The sequence below is a fragment of the Hirundo rustica genome, chromosome 12 (genome assembly GCF_015227805.2).
Source record: "Hirundo rustica isolate bHirRus1 chromosome 12, bHirRus1.pri.v3, whole genome shotgun sequence".
Taxonomy (NCBI): domain Eukaryota; kingdom Metazoa; phylum Chordata; class Aves; order Passeriformes; family Hirundinidae; genus Hirundo; species Hirundo rustica.
In genome coordinates this window covers 92,684-109,515 of record NC_053461.1, presented here as the reverse complement: position 1 = coordinate 109,515, position 16,832 = coordinate 92,684, and the positions used below count along the sequence as shown (strand labels likewise).

The 16,832-nt window shown below is 40.8% G+C and overlaps 1 protein-coding gene across 2 annotated transcripts in view; it reads right to left on the bottom strand.

Annotated features, from left to right (window-relative positions):
- Window positions 1-16,832, bottom strand: part of BICD2 (BICD cargo adaptor 2) — a 45,472-nt gene that overhangs the window by 6,151 nt on the left and 22,489 nt on the right. For both annotated transcript variants that reach the window (XM_040076195.1, XM_040076196.1), the window contains exons 2-6: window positions 11,570-11,782; window positions 8,483-8,635; window positions 5,232-5,684; window positions 3,247-4,266; window positions 2,060-2,211 (exon numbers count right to left, since the gene is read on the bottom strand). In XM_040076195.1, the coding sequence (XP_039932129.1) occupies window positions 2,060-2,211; window positions 3,247-4,266; window positions 5,232-5,684; window positions 8,483-8,635; window positions 11,570-11,782 (1,991 nt within the window). The remainder of the gene's footprint in view (window positions 1-2,059; window positions 2,212-3,246; window positions 4,267-5,231; window positions 5,685-8,482; window positions 8,636-11,569; window positions 11,783-16,832) is intronic.

Genomic DNA, 16,832 nt, shown 5'->3' with positions numbered 1-16,832 from the left:
AGTCTACATATAGGTGCCTTTTTACTCTGCAGAGACAACGTTAATACATAGGGATAGATGAGTAAATACACATAGGTACCAACTGCAAAATACAGCTTCTTTATAAAAGCAAAAATATCAGCAGAAAAAATTGACAGACCAATTTATGTAAAGGTCAGCATGTAATAGTTTTTGTACCATTTATAAGTAAATTCACCAGTGACTCAAGCTGTGTTCCAGGAAAAAAAAAAAAAAAAAAAAAAAAAAAAGTGATGTAACCAAATACACCTGGGCACGCCCATATTTTTTCCCTCTTCCCTGCATTCAATGAGGACCACATGACAACTTCCAAGGAAGCAAGACAAGTGACACAAAAGTGATTGAAGGAGGCTTTAGAGAGAAACATCAACTACTTCTACCTCAAGAGATTGAATTGTCAATACACTAAGGAAATACAAACATGCAGCATTAAAAATCACAATTTCTCAGCTTTATTAAAAACTGGGAAATATATTAGCAGAGACGCAGTTAAAATGGCATGTAAATGAGCACTGACTGCATTCAGCTGTAAGAGATAAGCCACCTGCTCTAACTCCATCTTTGTATTAGAAATTAATACTAAAGACAGATTTTCAACACCTTCCCCCAACTTTTCCTTACCCCAACATCTAATTCCAAGCTCTTCAGCTCTCTCCACACCACTCAAGCTGTGTATGTGCTTTGCTTTTTACAACATACAAGCACTGACACTTTCTGTGAATCGTCAAACAAAACCAGGACTCGTCAATCTAAAACATCATGGAGACAAGTAATTGCTGCTGCAGTAATCTCCCATATTTTAAAGTAACTCACTTTCCACTTTGATTAAAACTAAAGAGCAAACAAACTGCCAAACAAGAGCTGGCTCAGTGTACTGTGAGGAGCTCCTTGCACCATTATTATTTCACAGGAATGCATCCTGTGGTTCACTCTCCTTAGCAGCGGTGTTCAAGCAGAGCACCAGGAACATGGGAAGGTGGTGTGGACATAAACAGTTCAACAAATCCCTGGAAGAAGACTGTTACAACCCTGGTCTGGGGCCTATCTACAAGAGGCACCGACATCAACGTTGAATCTCAACAGATGCAGCATTACATTTTAGCTCTCAGACACAGAGTCTAGAGCAGGCACCTAAGTGCTATAAATGTGAGTGTGTGTACAACATCATTTATGGGGTTTTGTAGCATGTCTATTGGCTACTGAAATGCCTTTGTCCTGTCTGGACATCTCCTTGCTTTCACATGGATGCTGGCAGCCCAGACCTTTTTTGTCTCTAAGTACCACTCACCACCACTACCTGAAAGGTGGTAGTGAGGTGGGGCCAGTTTCTTCTGCTGTGCCTGCAGTGAGAGGATCACACGACATGGCCTTGAGCTGAGACAGGGGAGATTCAGAGTAGATATTAAATAAATGTTTTCACTGTTCAGGTGGCCAGGCATTGGAATAGGTTGCCCAGGTCCCTGGAGGTGTTCAAAAGGCATCTGAATCCAGTGCTGGGTGACGTGGGTTAGAGGTTAAGTGGCAGTGCTGGGTTGACAGTTGGATATGGTGATCTTAAAGATCTCTTCCAAACTTGATAATTCAGTGATTCTATGTGTCAGTGGGGTTTTGTGTCTGTCAACACCACAAAGCACAACTAAGAAGCAGAAACAAGTCCCAAAGACAAAGCAATCAAATCAGCTGACACAGGTCAATGAAATGACAGATGCCAGCTGTAGGATGGACAACCTAAGAATACCAAGATGTTTGCAACAGCTTTACCTTCTTCTAGATCATCAAGGTAAATCAGAGTCTCATCTTCAGTGTACAATAAATGCTCACTTTGCATTGTTAAATGTCACTCCTTCTCAGAGCTAATGGATTCAAGAACCAGGGATAATAGGTAATCTCCCAACTTGAATAAATACTGCCACAACAGCTTTATGTTTTGAAGCAGCACACTATATTCATGTATGTTCCTCATCAACAGGAGTGTATCACAGACACACGCACTGCAAGCAATGAACTTGGGAAATTTCGTGAAGCTCACTCTAGTCTTTACCTCGTAGCAAACATTGCTCTCAGGGAAGAGAAGGTGGCAGCATCTTCTTTCAAAGCCTTCAGTTCATTTCGCAGCTTCATCATAGTCTCCGTAACCATCGCTTTCTCATTCTCATACTTGCTTTTTAAGTTGGCAAGGGCTACCTCTGCAGTCTGTTGGTTACCAGAGAGAACAGAATACAACATTTAATGAAACTCTTAATCAAATAGCTGGCTAAAAGATTTTTAGTTACTATTCACATAATGAAACATTTACTTTGTACTGGCATGTTAAATTTGTGATCAACTTATCTTGTACAGATAAAATAAAATTTCATTTCTGAACACCGGGAACAGCTGTCTCCTACTCCCATTAACCATGCAGCAGCAGCAAGAAAGTTACAGAATACAGATGTAGTGAAACCTATCTACTAGCAACGCAAACAAACAAAACAATCTACTTAAATGCATTTGTCAATTACTAGCACAGTTCTATAACCATTATAGCATTTTACCTAGCTTACATTTGGGACACCTTTATTAAAATGTGCAAAAGAAAACTGCAAAAAAAGTGTTTACTTCATTCTTAAACAACACTATACTTCTTTTTAAGACAATTTCAATTTAACCATAGAAAAGACGACAAAGCATGTCATATAGTGCTTCAATGGCAGTTGTTTTCACCTACTGCACTGCTAATGTTGTTGAACGTTCAGTCCCCAAAGACTAATTTTACCTTTCACCTCTGTTATTTTGACCACATTCTTATATCACATTCTCATCTTGGAAGCCTCTCTTTTATTTTGCAATTTGAGAGAAAACAGTATTTAAATTTCAGAATTCTTTTAAGACTAACTATAGAATTCTTTCAAGTAGAAAATAAGACTGCCTCGTCATTTTAGGTGTCCCACATTAAATATAGCCTGATCTAATTCAGACAGACAGTAGATTGAAGCTATCTGAACCTTAATAAAGTCTCAGGAGTATGTGAGAAGCTGAAGTCAGTTACAGCCCCAGTGCTCGTCTTTGAGTGGGACAGCTGGGTGCCTCTAATGGAGCAGCGAGCTTCAGCCCCAGACTATCCAAATACCAGCAAAGAAAGCCCCAAAGAGCTGAGGGAATGGCAGAACGACCTCAAAGATAAATTCTCTTGTGCTTATGACCTAATTCCCTGACATTGTAACCTTTGAATCTCTAACACCTGGTTACCTGTTTGTTGGCTTTCAGCACAGTTCTCAGAGTTGCTATCTGTTCCCTCTTGGTGCTCAGCAAGGACTTCAGCTTCAGGATTTCTTCCATGAGAGCTTCCTTGTCTTTGTCCACCACTGGACCAAGTTCTTGAGTAGCAACGCGCTGCCTGGACAGCTCGGTTGTTCTATCCACAGCAGCCTGCAGGTGTTTGATCTGATCCCGAATTATAGCAATCAAATTGTAAATGTTCATTGGTTCTTTACGAGGATCTGACACAGGGGATGGCAGAGATGACACTGGGGATGGGCTGCTGTCACCACTTCCATTCTCTGCCTTTCCCAGCTCAATAGTTAACAGCCCTTTAGAAAGAAGAATGGGAGACCTTCTTCCCTTGGCCTCTGGGCTACTGCGTCCACCTTTACCTTCCTTGTAATAGTCCAGCATCACTCTGTTTGGAGTTTCATTGTTGCACATGCACACATGGTGGTATAAATTGGCCAGCTCTTCACTGAAGGTGACTAGTTCATCTTGGGCCACACTGAGGCTGCCCTGTGTTTCTCCAGCAACATCACTGACTTTCTTCAGCTCCTTCTCCAGCCTGGCCATCTGTTCTCTATCATGCCGACTGGACTTTTCCAGTGAGGTGATCTTTTCAGTAAGAGCTTGGCTCTCAGTCTCATATCTACTCTTCTCTTCCTCATACTTAGACTCACATTCTTTGTATTTTGCCTTCAAATTTTTGAGCTCTTCTTTCAGGTCAGTAATTTCTGCCACAGCAACTTTGTACTTGCACTCCAGGATCTCTGGCCCATTGATGTCAACTTCATAATAGTCTCCATCTTCATGGCTATCTCGGTCCTTCTCGTTGTCAAGGGCAGACTGATGCTCCTTACTGGCCTGGAGCTTCTTCATGGCATTCAGGTTTTCAGTGAGCCTGCCAATTTTCTCATGCTGCTCTGAGAGAGCCCCCCGTGTATTTTCCAGCTGCTTCTGAGATTCCTGCAGTGTTGTTAACAAGTTAACCTTTTCTCTTTCCATCTGAAATGCAGGAACACAGACATCCATGTTAAGGGAACTGTATTGCTGAAACGGTTTTAACTCTAAGAGACAGCAGCTTAGCCAATGGTCCATATGGTTACAGAAATCCAATCACTTGCACGTTATGGGAAAGGCTCAAGAACGTTTTCTAAAATTATCTCAAGTACAGCGTTCACTGCCAATTCTTTTGTATCTCCTCTTCAAAATGCACATTTTTACATATTTATTCCCTAGCTGATGGTCTCATTGTGAAAACTTCCTTTCAGCTAACGACGAGCTAAAGTTTATTGCTATCTTCTAAATTATCAAGTAAATTCTAGAAAACACACAGGTGCTCTATGGTGAAAGCTTAGAACTTCATGAGAGACTCAGAAACACCAAAACTTTTTCATGTTTCTCCTTTTAAATTTCTCATTTTAAAAAATTCTGACAGTTTTTTGCACAAGGGCTTTTTCTTATAGAATTTAAAACACACTTGACAAAATATTAGTAGGAAACAGAAATGTGCACCTAAATTCTCCAACCTCCTAACTGCACAAATATAGCACAGAAATGCTTGGTGCTGATTAAGACTTCATGCTCTTTGAACTAATTACAGAACATGTAAGTACAAAACTCCTTTTGATGAAGGTCATTGGAGTAACTTTCAATTTTGAAACAGACCACTATTGTTCTTGCTAGTGACACAATGAAGTATTGCACAGCAAGTATTGCACGGGAGATGCATTAGAACTTTCCACCAAGGAAAGGACATGACTGCCAATTCCACTGCATTAAAATAAAAGAAAGGAAAAAAGCTATGGTTTTTCACTGACAAACATTTAACATCCTCAAATTCTAAATCAATTGAAGCCTTTAAAAATACAGAATAAATGGTACTGAGATACCGAAAAGACTGAAATTACATCCCAAACAAACTTTAGGAGCGATTTGGAAGTGCGCAACTGTTTAGGAAATCCATTTACCTGCACAAGCTGCTGCTTCAGCTTCTGGATTTCAGAAATGTTTAATTCGCTCAGAAGATCCGAAACGAGACTTGGGGCTGGAGGTAAGCTTTCACTTTTCTTAGGTGTTGAAGTACTGTTCTTGCCATTGCTGAGTTTGCTGAGGCAGTTTTGTTCAAATCCATTCATGATTTCATCATTATTGGGCTCTGTGGCTTCATCGCTGAACTTCAGCCCATCCAAAGAGATGTTTAAGTGGCTGTTGTACATGGAATCATTGATGTTCATGTAGTGAGACAGCTCCTTCCGAAGGTTGTTCTTCTGCTCCCTCTCTGTCTTCAGTGTCTCCAAGGCCTCCTCAAGTTGGCGCTCAGAGATCTCCTTCAGTCGGATGGCATCTTCCAGCTGGCTATTGAGAAACTCTGTTTCCTCTTCCAGCCTTTTGATCTCATGTTTCAAGCCTTCAAACTCCACCTGGAGATATACAAATGGGGGGGAAAAGCCTCTAATGAAAATGTCTGCCTGCAAGGCACCAAGTAATTTTGCTTTTGAATGTCTGATGTCACTTAAATATTGTGGTAATAGAATACTTTTTTTCATTTCTGGAGTCTAGTTTTAGCACTCTGACTGCAAACACGGCTTATGTAATTATGTAAAAAAAAATCATGTAAATTTTTTCATTTCTGGAGTCTAGTTTTAGCACTCTGACTGCAAACACCGCTTATGTTCCTACACAGAAGTATCCCAAAACAGACTTTCCTAGCATGCAACATTTGTTTCATTAACAAATTCCCTGGCCAACCTTCCTACAAAGTTAAGCTTCACATTTCTAAAACCCAGCATGACAAAGGTACACTTCGATACTCTGATACTTTGAATGGCTTCACTGCCATTCGAATACACTACAGGGTTCAAACTGTGATTAAGCTCTGCTCTTACACATTCAAAATAAAATGCTTTAGCATTTCTCTCATCATGATTTCAGCGCATCTTGAATGGGCTGGAATTCAGACTCTACACTTGACTGTCTGAAACACATTGATGAGTTTGATGGCACGCTATCTATTACCTCTAATATACTGCACTTTTTAAAATCTCACTTGCACTGAAATTACATACACAAATGATTGACGTAAAATTTTTAATCACTTGGGGAAAGCACGGAGAAAGCAAACAAAGAATATTTTTCCTTACCCTGAAAGAAAGGAACTAATATGATATGTCACATTATTCATTCTTTTGTCATTTGCCAAATGAATTTTAGATGTCAGCATAGAGCAACCTGGGAGTGCTGAACCCCACCCGACTCACAAACCAGGAATCAAGCATGTTAATTCAGTGCTGCCTGGGAAAACTTGACAGCTGCTTCTAGTTACATCAGTAACGATAATAATTAAAAACTAGAATAATTAGAAGTTCATCAAGTAAGATTAGGATAAGGTAGAAAATTAAATAATCCACTGCCATGAAATGAACAAGCTCTTGGTTCTGTATACTTCCACTGGGATGAAATATTTCAGACTGTAGTCTATTTTCAAAGTTTCCAGAATAAAAATACAGCAGTCAATAACTACTAGCAAGTACTGAGATAGCATCTGAGGTTAAAATTGGCTCAGGACAGAATGACAGCATTCTCCAGTACTGTTATTCTAGAATGTGAACATGGAGCTGGGAACTTTCACCTGCTGCTCTGAATATGACGAATGAGAAAAAAAGGTAAAACCCAAAAGTAACCAACTACATAGGCTTGATTTTACCAGTTCCCTCTCTCTTCCAGCCTGCATCTAGAGCCCAACAGTCCCTTTTGTCTCTTCTACAGGATATCAGGGTACCCAAAACCAAACAGACCAAATATAAGCAGATGAGAACAGGTCCAACCTGGAACCCTACTTCGGGCAGTGAGGCCCAAAGTAATAAACACAAACACAGAGTTTCACTTGGACATAAATAAAATACATTCAATATCCCACTTTTCTAGCTTGGCAGGGCAGCTTTTGTTCAGAACACTGAAGGAGTTCTGCAGCAAATCCTAAAGCAATTCTAATATGTGCTGACTACAACAGATGGTATTAATATTGAGTTTTCCAAAGATCTTGATTTTAGGAATATTATCATGGAATTGTAGAATCAGAGAATAGTTTGGGCAGGGGCGGACCTTAAAGTTCATCTCATTCCTCCCCTTGACGTGGGTAGGAACACCTTCCTCTAGACTAGGTTGCTCCAAGTCCTGTCCAACCTGGCCTTGAACATTTCCAGGGATGGGGCAGCTGCAGCTGCTCTGGGCAACCTGTGCCAGGGCCTTACCACCCTCACAGCCAGAAATTTCTACTTAATATCCTACCTATCTCTGCCCTCTGGCAGTGGGAAGCCATTCCTCCTTGTCCAAGGTCCCTTTCCAGCTTTCTTTGAGCCCCTTTATTTACTGGAAGGTCTTCCTGGAGACTTCTTTTCTACAGGCTGAACACCCCCAGCTCTCCCAACCTGTTTCCAGCCCTTGCAGCATCTTTATTGTCTATGTCCTTCACTTTCCCAATTGAACTTTCTTTATGCAATGGGACTGACAGCTACCTGAAGAATAAAAATAGCACATCCCACACTGATAGATAAGTGAACTATCCCAAAAACCACATCTAATCTAATCAGCTCTACAAATGATAACTCATGGAAGTTCTTAAGAAGTTCCAAGAATATAGTTTTCTGAAACTCTGGAAACAGCTGGATCTGCACAATTAAATGTGACCTTTCAGACAAGCAGTCATACAGATGTGACAGTGTAGAGCAACTATAACGGCGTACCAAGTTTAATGAAAGTAACTATAATAGAAGAGGAGCACAGAAATGGAGAGAGAAGGTAAGGATTAAGTAGCAATTAAAGCATGTGTTTCAGAAACATCCCCATTTCCAGATACTGCAGAAGGGGAAGGATGGAAGATGCATGGATGGGGAGCATTGTAAAGTGACACTGAAAAATTACTGCAGCAAAAAGACTAAACCAAGTAACAAAGCAGAGTGATAAAGACTTTTCTTCCATCAGAGAAAAATTAGGTAATGGAAGGACTTGGAAGTCAAAGTACAAGCAATGAAGAATTATGACTGTGTATAAATAGAATCAGAAAGGACAAGTCTTGGTGCCAAAATGTAGAGCTTATAGTCTCAAAAGTAGTACAAAGGTATTAAATAAGTAGTTGGATGTTCAAATGAGACAGAACCATACTGTAACACAGGAATTAACTGGTGCTACCAAAGCAATGCTCACTGGTTGAAAAACTTGCCTGACTTTGTTTCAGGACAGACACTTGTTTCTGGAGACAAATGTTTTCCTCTTCAAGCTCAGTATAGTCCTGCAGCAAACGTGCTTCTCGGAATTTATATTCCTTAATATCATCTCGCAGGCGGGCCCTTTGGATCTCCACATTCTGGTTGACCTGGAAAAACAAACAAACCCCCAAATGATGGAAACTGGGTCAACTACAATTAAATTCCAAACTTTTATATATTTTATATATTTTTATGCGCACTAATTAATTGATTAATATTGAAACAGAAACTCTTTCCCTCACCCCCTGAAATTACAGAAAGCCTAGTCATTTACACAATAATTAGATTTTGTATTCTTGCTTTTCTTGCAAATTTTCACCATTGACTCAGAAAAAAAGTCAAAAAACAATCAGGGAAAGCAGCATTCACACCTGTGTTGTTTCACTGGCTGTAGTAACCAGCAAAAGTTTTCCGGAAGTCACTGGCCAAATGTGTTTCCACTTTAAAAAGAAGTGCCTTTTCACAAGAGAAGGACAGATTCAGATGACTCCAGATGTTCTTATTTGGACATGTATTTGCTGCTGCTTTTCAACAGACATTTTCTTTATAACCAGAGCAATAAGTTGAAAATATGACACAATTAATCCTTTTGGAGAGAGACAGAGTTGAAGCTCATGAAATCAAGATCTCAGGTAGAAAAAAATAGAATCTGGTTGACATGAATGACTCCCTTCCCTCAGCCCCAAGACTTATGCAGGACTTAATGAAAGACTTCAAAGAAAAAGTTACCATTGCATTGAAAGAGGAAAGAAGTAAAAACCAATATATTGGTGTAGTATGATCTTGGGATCTTTCATTAATATACACAGACACTTGAATAAATGGAGCTAGAACATATATGTACAGCTAGAGGAATGGTTCACTGTACTTAGCTTTTATGTTTTCTGATATTATTTTCCTTTAAGCCCTATCTTCAAACACTTAATTCATACAAAGTGAAAAGTATGTTCTAAAACATTCATAGAATTAGCTTCAGATACTGGTAAACAGGGAGTACAGTTGCCTAGAAAAACAGTATTTTTGTAGCTGTGCCCATGATGAGACGGGGTGGTTTTCCACTGTTCTAATTCAAAATCACTCCCAAGCTGCTGACAGAGGCAGCCTGTCACTTCAGCTGGCACATGGGACCTCTTGTCTGATCTCACCTGTCCTGCAGCGCAGCCAAGCAAGCTTCAGCCTCAGGCATACCAACTCAGATTCCCCCCGAGCTCTCCACTCCTGGCCAGACACAGGCATGACAGCGATGACTAAATACGGTCTCAGACCTTGAGAGCGTGCAGGAGGGTCCACTGAGTAACCACACGGGTACCAACAGGCACACACAGCACACTGAGATAAGGGAAATGTTTGTAGCTGGAGCACGTGCCAAAACTTGAATCTGCCATGTTCTGAACACAAATACTGAATCACCTGCAACTGCTAAGACTAATAAATTGAAATTACAATTCCCTCACGCATCAGGTAAAGATTAGACTATACAAAATTGTCTGCTTGTTTTTAGCTACAAAGTGAGCACAACTTCACAGCACACCAAGAAATCAAAATTGCTGCAATCAGACACTACAGTACACCAAGTACATGCAAATTACAAGTCACTATATCCTATATTCCACGCCTGAGTAAGTGCTGTCTCTCTATCTTTGCACAAACCCAGGACCACAGGGAAAGCTGAGGGCTGACAAGAATTCACATTTTTATGTTTCCTTAAAAGGAGTGACTGGAATGTGACAGTATCTGGAAAGAAAAATCACCTCTAGTTGCAGTGACACTGGAAGCAGACTGGAAATCTGCCACTAAGTGCACTTTGGGAAGTGACCAGAATCCTTTAGAGAAACCATGCTACCTCCGGGATGAGCAGCTTTTCCACTAAGCTAGTCTTAAAGGTTGGGAAATACAGACAAGAGTTGTCTCTGTGTTTCTAGGAACTGCTTCCCTGTCTAAGGAGAAGGCTTGATTCCAACTCTGCTCCACAAAGTTAAAGGAGAAGCTGACTGGCCTGTTTGATGACTTGTGACTGTTTGGACCACAGATCTTCTCTGTCATACCCCAACAAGAGGCACCAGTGAATCTCCACATCTCCAGAGAAGTAACCCACATTCCCTCATTTTACCACTAAACACTATCCACATATTTGTAACTATGTGCTAAAAAATTACATGAGACACTTTCAGCTGAGGTCAGATGGAACAAGTTGAGATTCAGATGTGGGCTCTTGAATAGCCTTCCCTCCCGGCAGGGGAGGCCAGCTGATTAGCTTAGGACTAGACAAGACTAGTCCCCAGTGCTTCAAAGGAAGGTGCAAGAAAACTCAGGAGTAATAACTGCTGACTGTTTTATCCATCCACCTATGGCTTACAGATGGATGGATAAAACAGTAAGCAGTTATTAAGACTGGTGAAACTACAGAGATTGTAGTTTCACCAGTCGTAATTTACGCAATGGTTTGAGCTCTCAAGCATTTCTGCACCAGTGCTACAGACTTCTGCTGAGCCACATATTTTGTAAGGAATTAAAACCTTTAAGCAAATTCTCAGCAATTATTTCCCATTAAAAATATGTGGTTTCAATAGTAAAACCATAGAAAGTCAAAGCTATTATGTTAAGCAATTGACATAAATATAAAAGCTACCACTTCATGAGAGAAAACACAAGAATATAAACTTTATTATCCCTCTCTTTGTGCATTTCAGTGTTTTTTTTATAGTACCACACCTTCAGGAATTAGGGAGGAAAAGGAGATAAAAGGGGAAATTACGCCACAAATATTTTGCAGCAAGAAAATCTGCATTGGGAATGAAACAGAAAAAGTACATCCAAGGGTATCTGTGCTTGGCCTAAACAGGTTCCTCTGCTTTTTAAGGCAGCAATTCTGGAACTGAGGGAACTGATGTGCAGTACCCACAGAACCAGCATGGCCGAACATCCGGCCACGTGTCTGTCAAATCACCTTTCAACTCAAGAACCTTACTTTTTTTTGGTTACATAGCACCAGAAAATGTAACAAATGCAAGCTGCAGCGCACCCTGCGCATCTTCACTCACCTCCTTCAGTTCCTGTGCAACAGAATTAAGGCGTTCGTTTTCAGACTGTGTGTTGGCAAGGACATTTCTTATCTGCTTCAATTCTGTCTGCAACTCCATAACCTTCTTCATGTAGTATTCTTCTTTGGTAGCTGATTCTTGAATCAAGGTTTCCTCTCTGCTCTCTCCATCTGCTGCTACCTTCTTGTGGTTGGTATGAGCCTGTCCAAAAGCCTAGGACAGTCAGAAAACATATCTTTTATTAGTAAACTTATAATTCTGCATAAGTAACTTCAATTTTAAATAGTTGGAAACATTTACCCTCATATATTTCTTCAACGCAAAGGAACGTCAGATTTACAAATGCTAATAAATGGGCAACTCAGTGTCTTGAAAGTAAACCACAGCACCCAAACAGTGCTTTGTGATGCAGAATGCTTAAGTAGAACCTCATTGTTAACCCTTGTGGGAGAGAACAACAATGTAGTGACTCGAGTCTGCTGGTAAAATTACTGGCTTTTAACCAGATGTCTGCGAGATGACCAGACACTACTGCACATGCATATTCTCTGTAGTGGGGTCAGACCCACTTCTGCAAAACCAGAATCACTGAGAACACATTTGGCATCAGCCCCCCGTTCTCCTTACCAGGCTGGGAGCTCCCAGCAGCTGCTCATGGCTGGGAGATTACAGCCCCCTCCCCTGGGCTGACATCAGCAGGGCTGCTCCAGATCCAGGCTAAGCCAGCAGGGTCACGCTGGCTGAAGTAGGTCAGCGGACAATCCCCCAGCCAGTTCGAGACATCAATCCCCAGCAGTGTGCCAGCAAAGGCACTCAGAGGCAGGTCAGAAATCCAACCCACTTGGCACAGCCTGCCTCTGGCTAGTCCTGACAATGGCGTAATTTTGCCTCCTCACATTGCTTTTTGCAGGTCTTCATTTTCCTAGAAACCCTTTTGGGTGATGGTCCCTGGGGGAGCGTTCTCCGTATGTGCCCCCAGCCCACACAGACACCCCAGCTGCTGTGGTACGTAAGAGCCTGCAGCTGTCACTGGCACATGTTGGAGAGCAGAGCTGGCTACTTCCAGTAGTTATATTTGTAACACATGGCCTGGCAGATCAGCCATATTCAACGAGATTAAAAATGCGATCTTCTAAGTGTTGCACACGCTTGCCCCACAATCCAACCCAAGGCCTATTTGGAGTTTTCAGGTGCCACCGGATCTTTTTGGTATCCCAGAACGTGTCATGTTTTCCTAGTCAATGTTAATATCAGGCCAAGGCAAGAACAGAGAGGCATCTCATGAAACTCCTTATCTAGTCACGCATTTTCAACTGATCACCTTTCACCAGCTCTTCAGAAAAATACTGTCAGAGAAGAAAAAACATCGGCTTTGAAGAAAAACAGATTTCAGTGTTTTATTACTTCTGTATATTACAGCAGGTGCATTAACAGCACAGAAACTACTGATTATACTAGGGCTGAAACAACTGATCAAGTATGCTAGCTCTGCCTATGATTAAAGGCACACAGATATTTCTCCTATCAGACTAAATTTTAATTCAGATAACAAAGTCAGAGATACAGAAGACAAGCATCCATTGCAGAAATTCTAGCCAGATTCATCAAGATAACCTAAGGGAAATTAAAAAGTGACATATTTCAGACAAAAAGCACCATCTGTGCAAGTCCTTGTCAAATGAATTTCAGCAAAGGAGCTCGAAAGCCTAATATCAAAGATTTCCATAAATGTTAAAGGGATAAAAAAAAGCACACCAGCTCCTCAAATACACTATTTTTTTTTCCCGTAACAAATTAAGATCCACCCTTTATAGACCAGCATGTATGATGGATCTCTGGCAGAGAAAGGGTCACTGGGCATCTCTTTGCTCAGTGAAGCAGCACCATTTGCTCAGCTGCAGGATGCCAGAACAGCAAATGGAAGTTCAGGACACTTAAAGCCACAGCTGATCAGCCAGACCTCAGAGTCCAGGCCTGATTCTGTCAAGGAGCTCAGTAATGACACTAAGGGAGGGATTTTTAAGAATAATGACTAATTTGCTCATGAAAGTTCCAAGGCAAATGCCAGGCCTTGGGTTTCTTTAACATCTGGAAAGAAAATGTCATCATTTTGCTCAAGTCACAATTGACAGGGAGTATTTAAACACAGAAACTGCCACAGAGGATGAAACCTTTTTTTAATGCAATAGCCTGTCTTCTACAGAGGCTAATGCCAGATGCTTCAGAGAAAGGTGCAAGAAATCACATAATCTCCTCAAGATGGGGATTGCCTTAAACCTCAAAGGAGAATGCCTAATGTAAATTTGGAAAAGCTACTAACACTGAGTTACCCATGTAAAATACCTCTTTATTTTTCAGAGGTTTATGCGTTTTTTGGCCTTAGTAAAATCCTACAACAATGAATTCTACATATAAAATCTTACTCTTACATGAGAGTTTTTCATCAGTTTACAAGTTTCCCACATTTCCATATAAGAATGCATATTTTTGTTCAGACGCTTGAAGGTGTGTTGTTAATTACATGGTCAATTGTCATTCACTATGTTTTGAGACATCAGTCAGAACTCTCTATTTTCTGGTGATGGCAAGGTGAAGTTCAGTAAGTTATCACTACATTTATGTGCGAGAGGTTTTTCCATTTACTACGACAGTCAGACTCGCTTTTCAGAAACTGCCTTTTATTATGGCTTGTCCCAGCTGGCACAGCTGACCCAACCAGATGAGAACTGCTCACTCACACTAACTGTAGAAACAAGCTCATGGTCACTCCTACCTAAGGATGCTGCTCTTCCCCATGGGCTCCAGTTATTTCTGCAGAGTAAGGCAACAGCCTTTGCTCTCAGCCAGCATACTTGCAAAGTGTCAGCAGAAACCCTGACGTTAGCTTGAGTATTAGTGTCTGGAGTACAGCACTGTGAGTAAACAGCCTCTGACACACAGAACAAGAGAAACCTCTTTCAGAGCCATGGTCATCAGGACAGGCAGCCTGGAACAATTCAAGCTGTGTGCTTTTTTAAGACAACACTTGAAAAGCACTTCCATTCCAACCAAGCTTTGCTATCTCTTTTGTATGTACTTAGAAACAACCTCAGACATTACTGTTACAAGCCGTTTTCATAATTTTCCTGTAGAACAGGAAATGTTCTTTTAACAAAAAAAAACTTTTAACAAAATTGCACAAAATTGCAGGGCAATGCAGTAACCTGCCATAGCTACAGCCCAGACCTGTCTTAAATCCATCTAGTAAAAGGAAAACTGACTTTTTACTGCTATGCATGAAACCCCTAAACAGTCATACATCCTGAAGTACAGCATCTGCCCATCTGTTTTTGCTTTAACATTATCTAAAACACAGAAGCAGAAGTCCAAGTTACCCTACTCTTGCTCCTCTCCCAAAACCTTTATTTCCGTCTACTAGGGAAGAAAACTGTCCACAGTTACATTGGAATGATAGACTTTGGAGCATCTCTTCACAAAATAAAAGTTTCTGATGTGAAGGCTTCAAAACATCCAGTTCTGCTCAACAGTTGACTCCAGGAATTACAAGACGCTAATGTTAAGGGATTAACAAAGTTCTTATCCTCCAGATTCCCAAGATCAGGGCAAAAGCAAAATCAAAGAACTAAATGCTGTCTTGCTATTTGCTCAGCTGTGCTTGCCAGTGCATTGGGAAGCACTTTTCTGGACAAAGGTGCAATTTACTCACAACTATCTCTTCAGAAAGCTGCACAGGACACACACCAAAACTCTTCCTTGGGTTTAACACCACCTGAAACCAACATAAATTAATATCTACCTCCTAACACACAAGCTCGAATTCTGTAATACACAACCCCAAATTTTGTATAGCCATTTACCTCTGGACCAAGCAAACATGAAACACTTCCCAGCTGGGGACTTGCAGTTATGCAGCGCAAGCGCAGCAAGCTTAGGGAAGTGCACCAGATCATTCCAATGCTAATTTTTGGTTCTTGCTCACATAACCTGCTGCCAAAGCTGCAGATCAACTGAAATGCTGACAGGTTTCCTTTGGTCAAGATGCCATCCCCTACCAGCCATACCAGTCCACGAGATCCTTCTCTCTTCTTTCAAATACACTAGACAGTGTTGCCCAAAGGCCGATTATAACATCCCTAAAACACACAGAAAATTTACCACAATTTGCTGGTGAAAGTTTACCAAAATTAGTACCGAAAATGCTGTTAAATGCTACTAAATCAACTTTCATGTTGGCAGAACGACTTACATCAGCAGCCTCAAGGCATGAAGCAAATACATGCTATCATATTCTTAAATAGCCCGGAAAATATCGTTGCTAAATTAAGATTACTACAAATTTCAGATGATGTCCTAAATCTCAAGAATACAATGCTCTCCACAACAACTATGAATGGAAAAAAGAATCTGGACAGCAATGGATGAGGCAGACTCATCTAGAAACTGCAATGTTACATAAAATGGTCAAACTCAGCTCACTTCAAATGAAGCCCTGGATCAAACTACATTTAGACTGAGTTTAAAATACTGATGCCCAAAAGACGGACTTCATAAAAGCTGAAGCTTCCTCAAGGTTTGATGATAACACAGATTCATCTGTTTATGTTGCAAGTGAAACAAGATTTCAGTCAGGCAGATGCAGAAATTTTGCATCCAAAATATGCTGGTTATGCTTCCATATTTTCTGGGATCCTGAACTAGACTGCTAAAAAAGAGTAACACAAAATACTGAGATGCCACTATCAAATAAAACCCCTCAAATAAATGCTGGAAAGGACTTTTTCTGAACAAACCCAGCATGATCTCAAACACTCTACTAACCTCTGAAAAAAGTGATGTCCATAAAGGCCTGTCAAGAGCTGATCAGAATCTGGGTGCTGCACAGGGACTGATAGAGGCTCTGGAGGCTGCTCTGCACTCTCCAGGGTAGTACCAACACTCTCTAGAGTACTACCAACACTCTGTACCTGCCTTCTAACACACATTGAACCACAGCAACTAGGAAAGGGCAAAAAGAATCTCTCTTTATATTAAAGCAGATATACTGACAAGGAAAGTCACAGCCCACCCACCCTGAGATGACACAGATAAACAGAGGAAGAGACATCGCCCTCATATTCAGTCAAAATGACAGGGAGGTTCCTGTGCCATGCAGGAACACAGCCAAGCAAACAGAAAACAACATAAATATTTTAGTGAAGGAGTTTCATAAAGTAAATTGCTTAGAAGTCCATTTGTCACCTAAACCTGAACACATGTTCTCCAT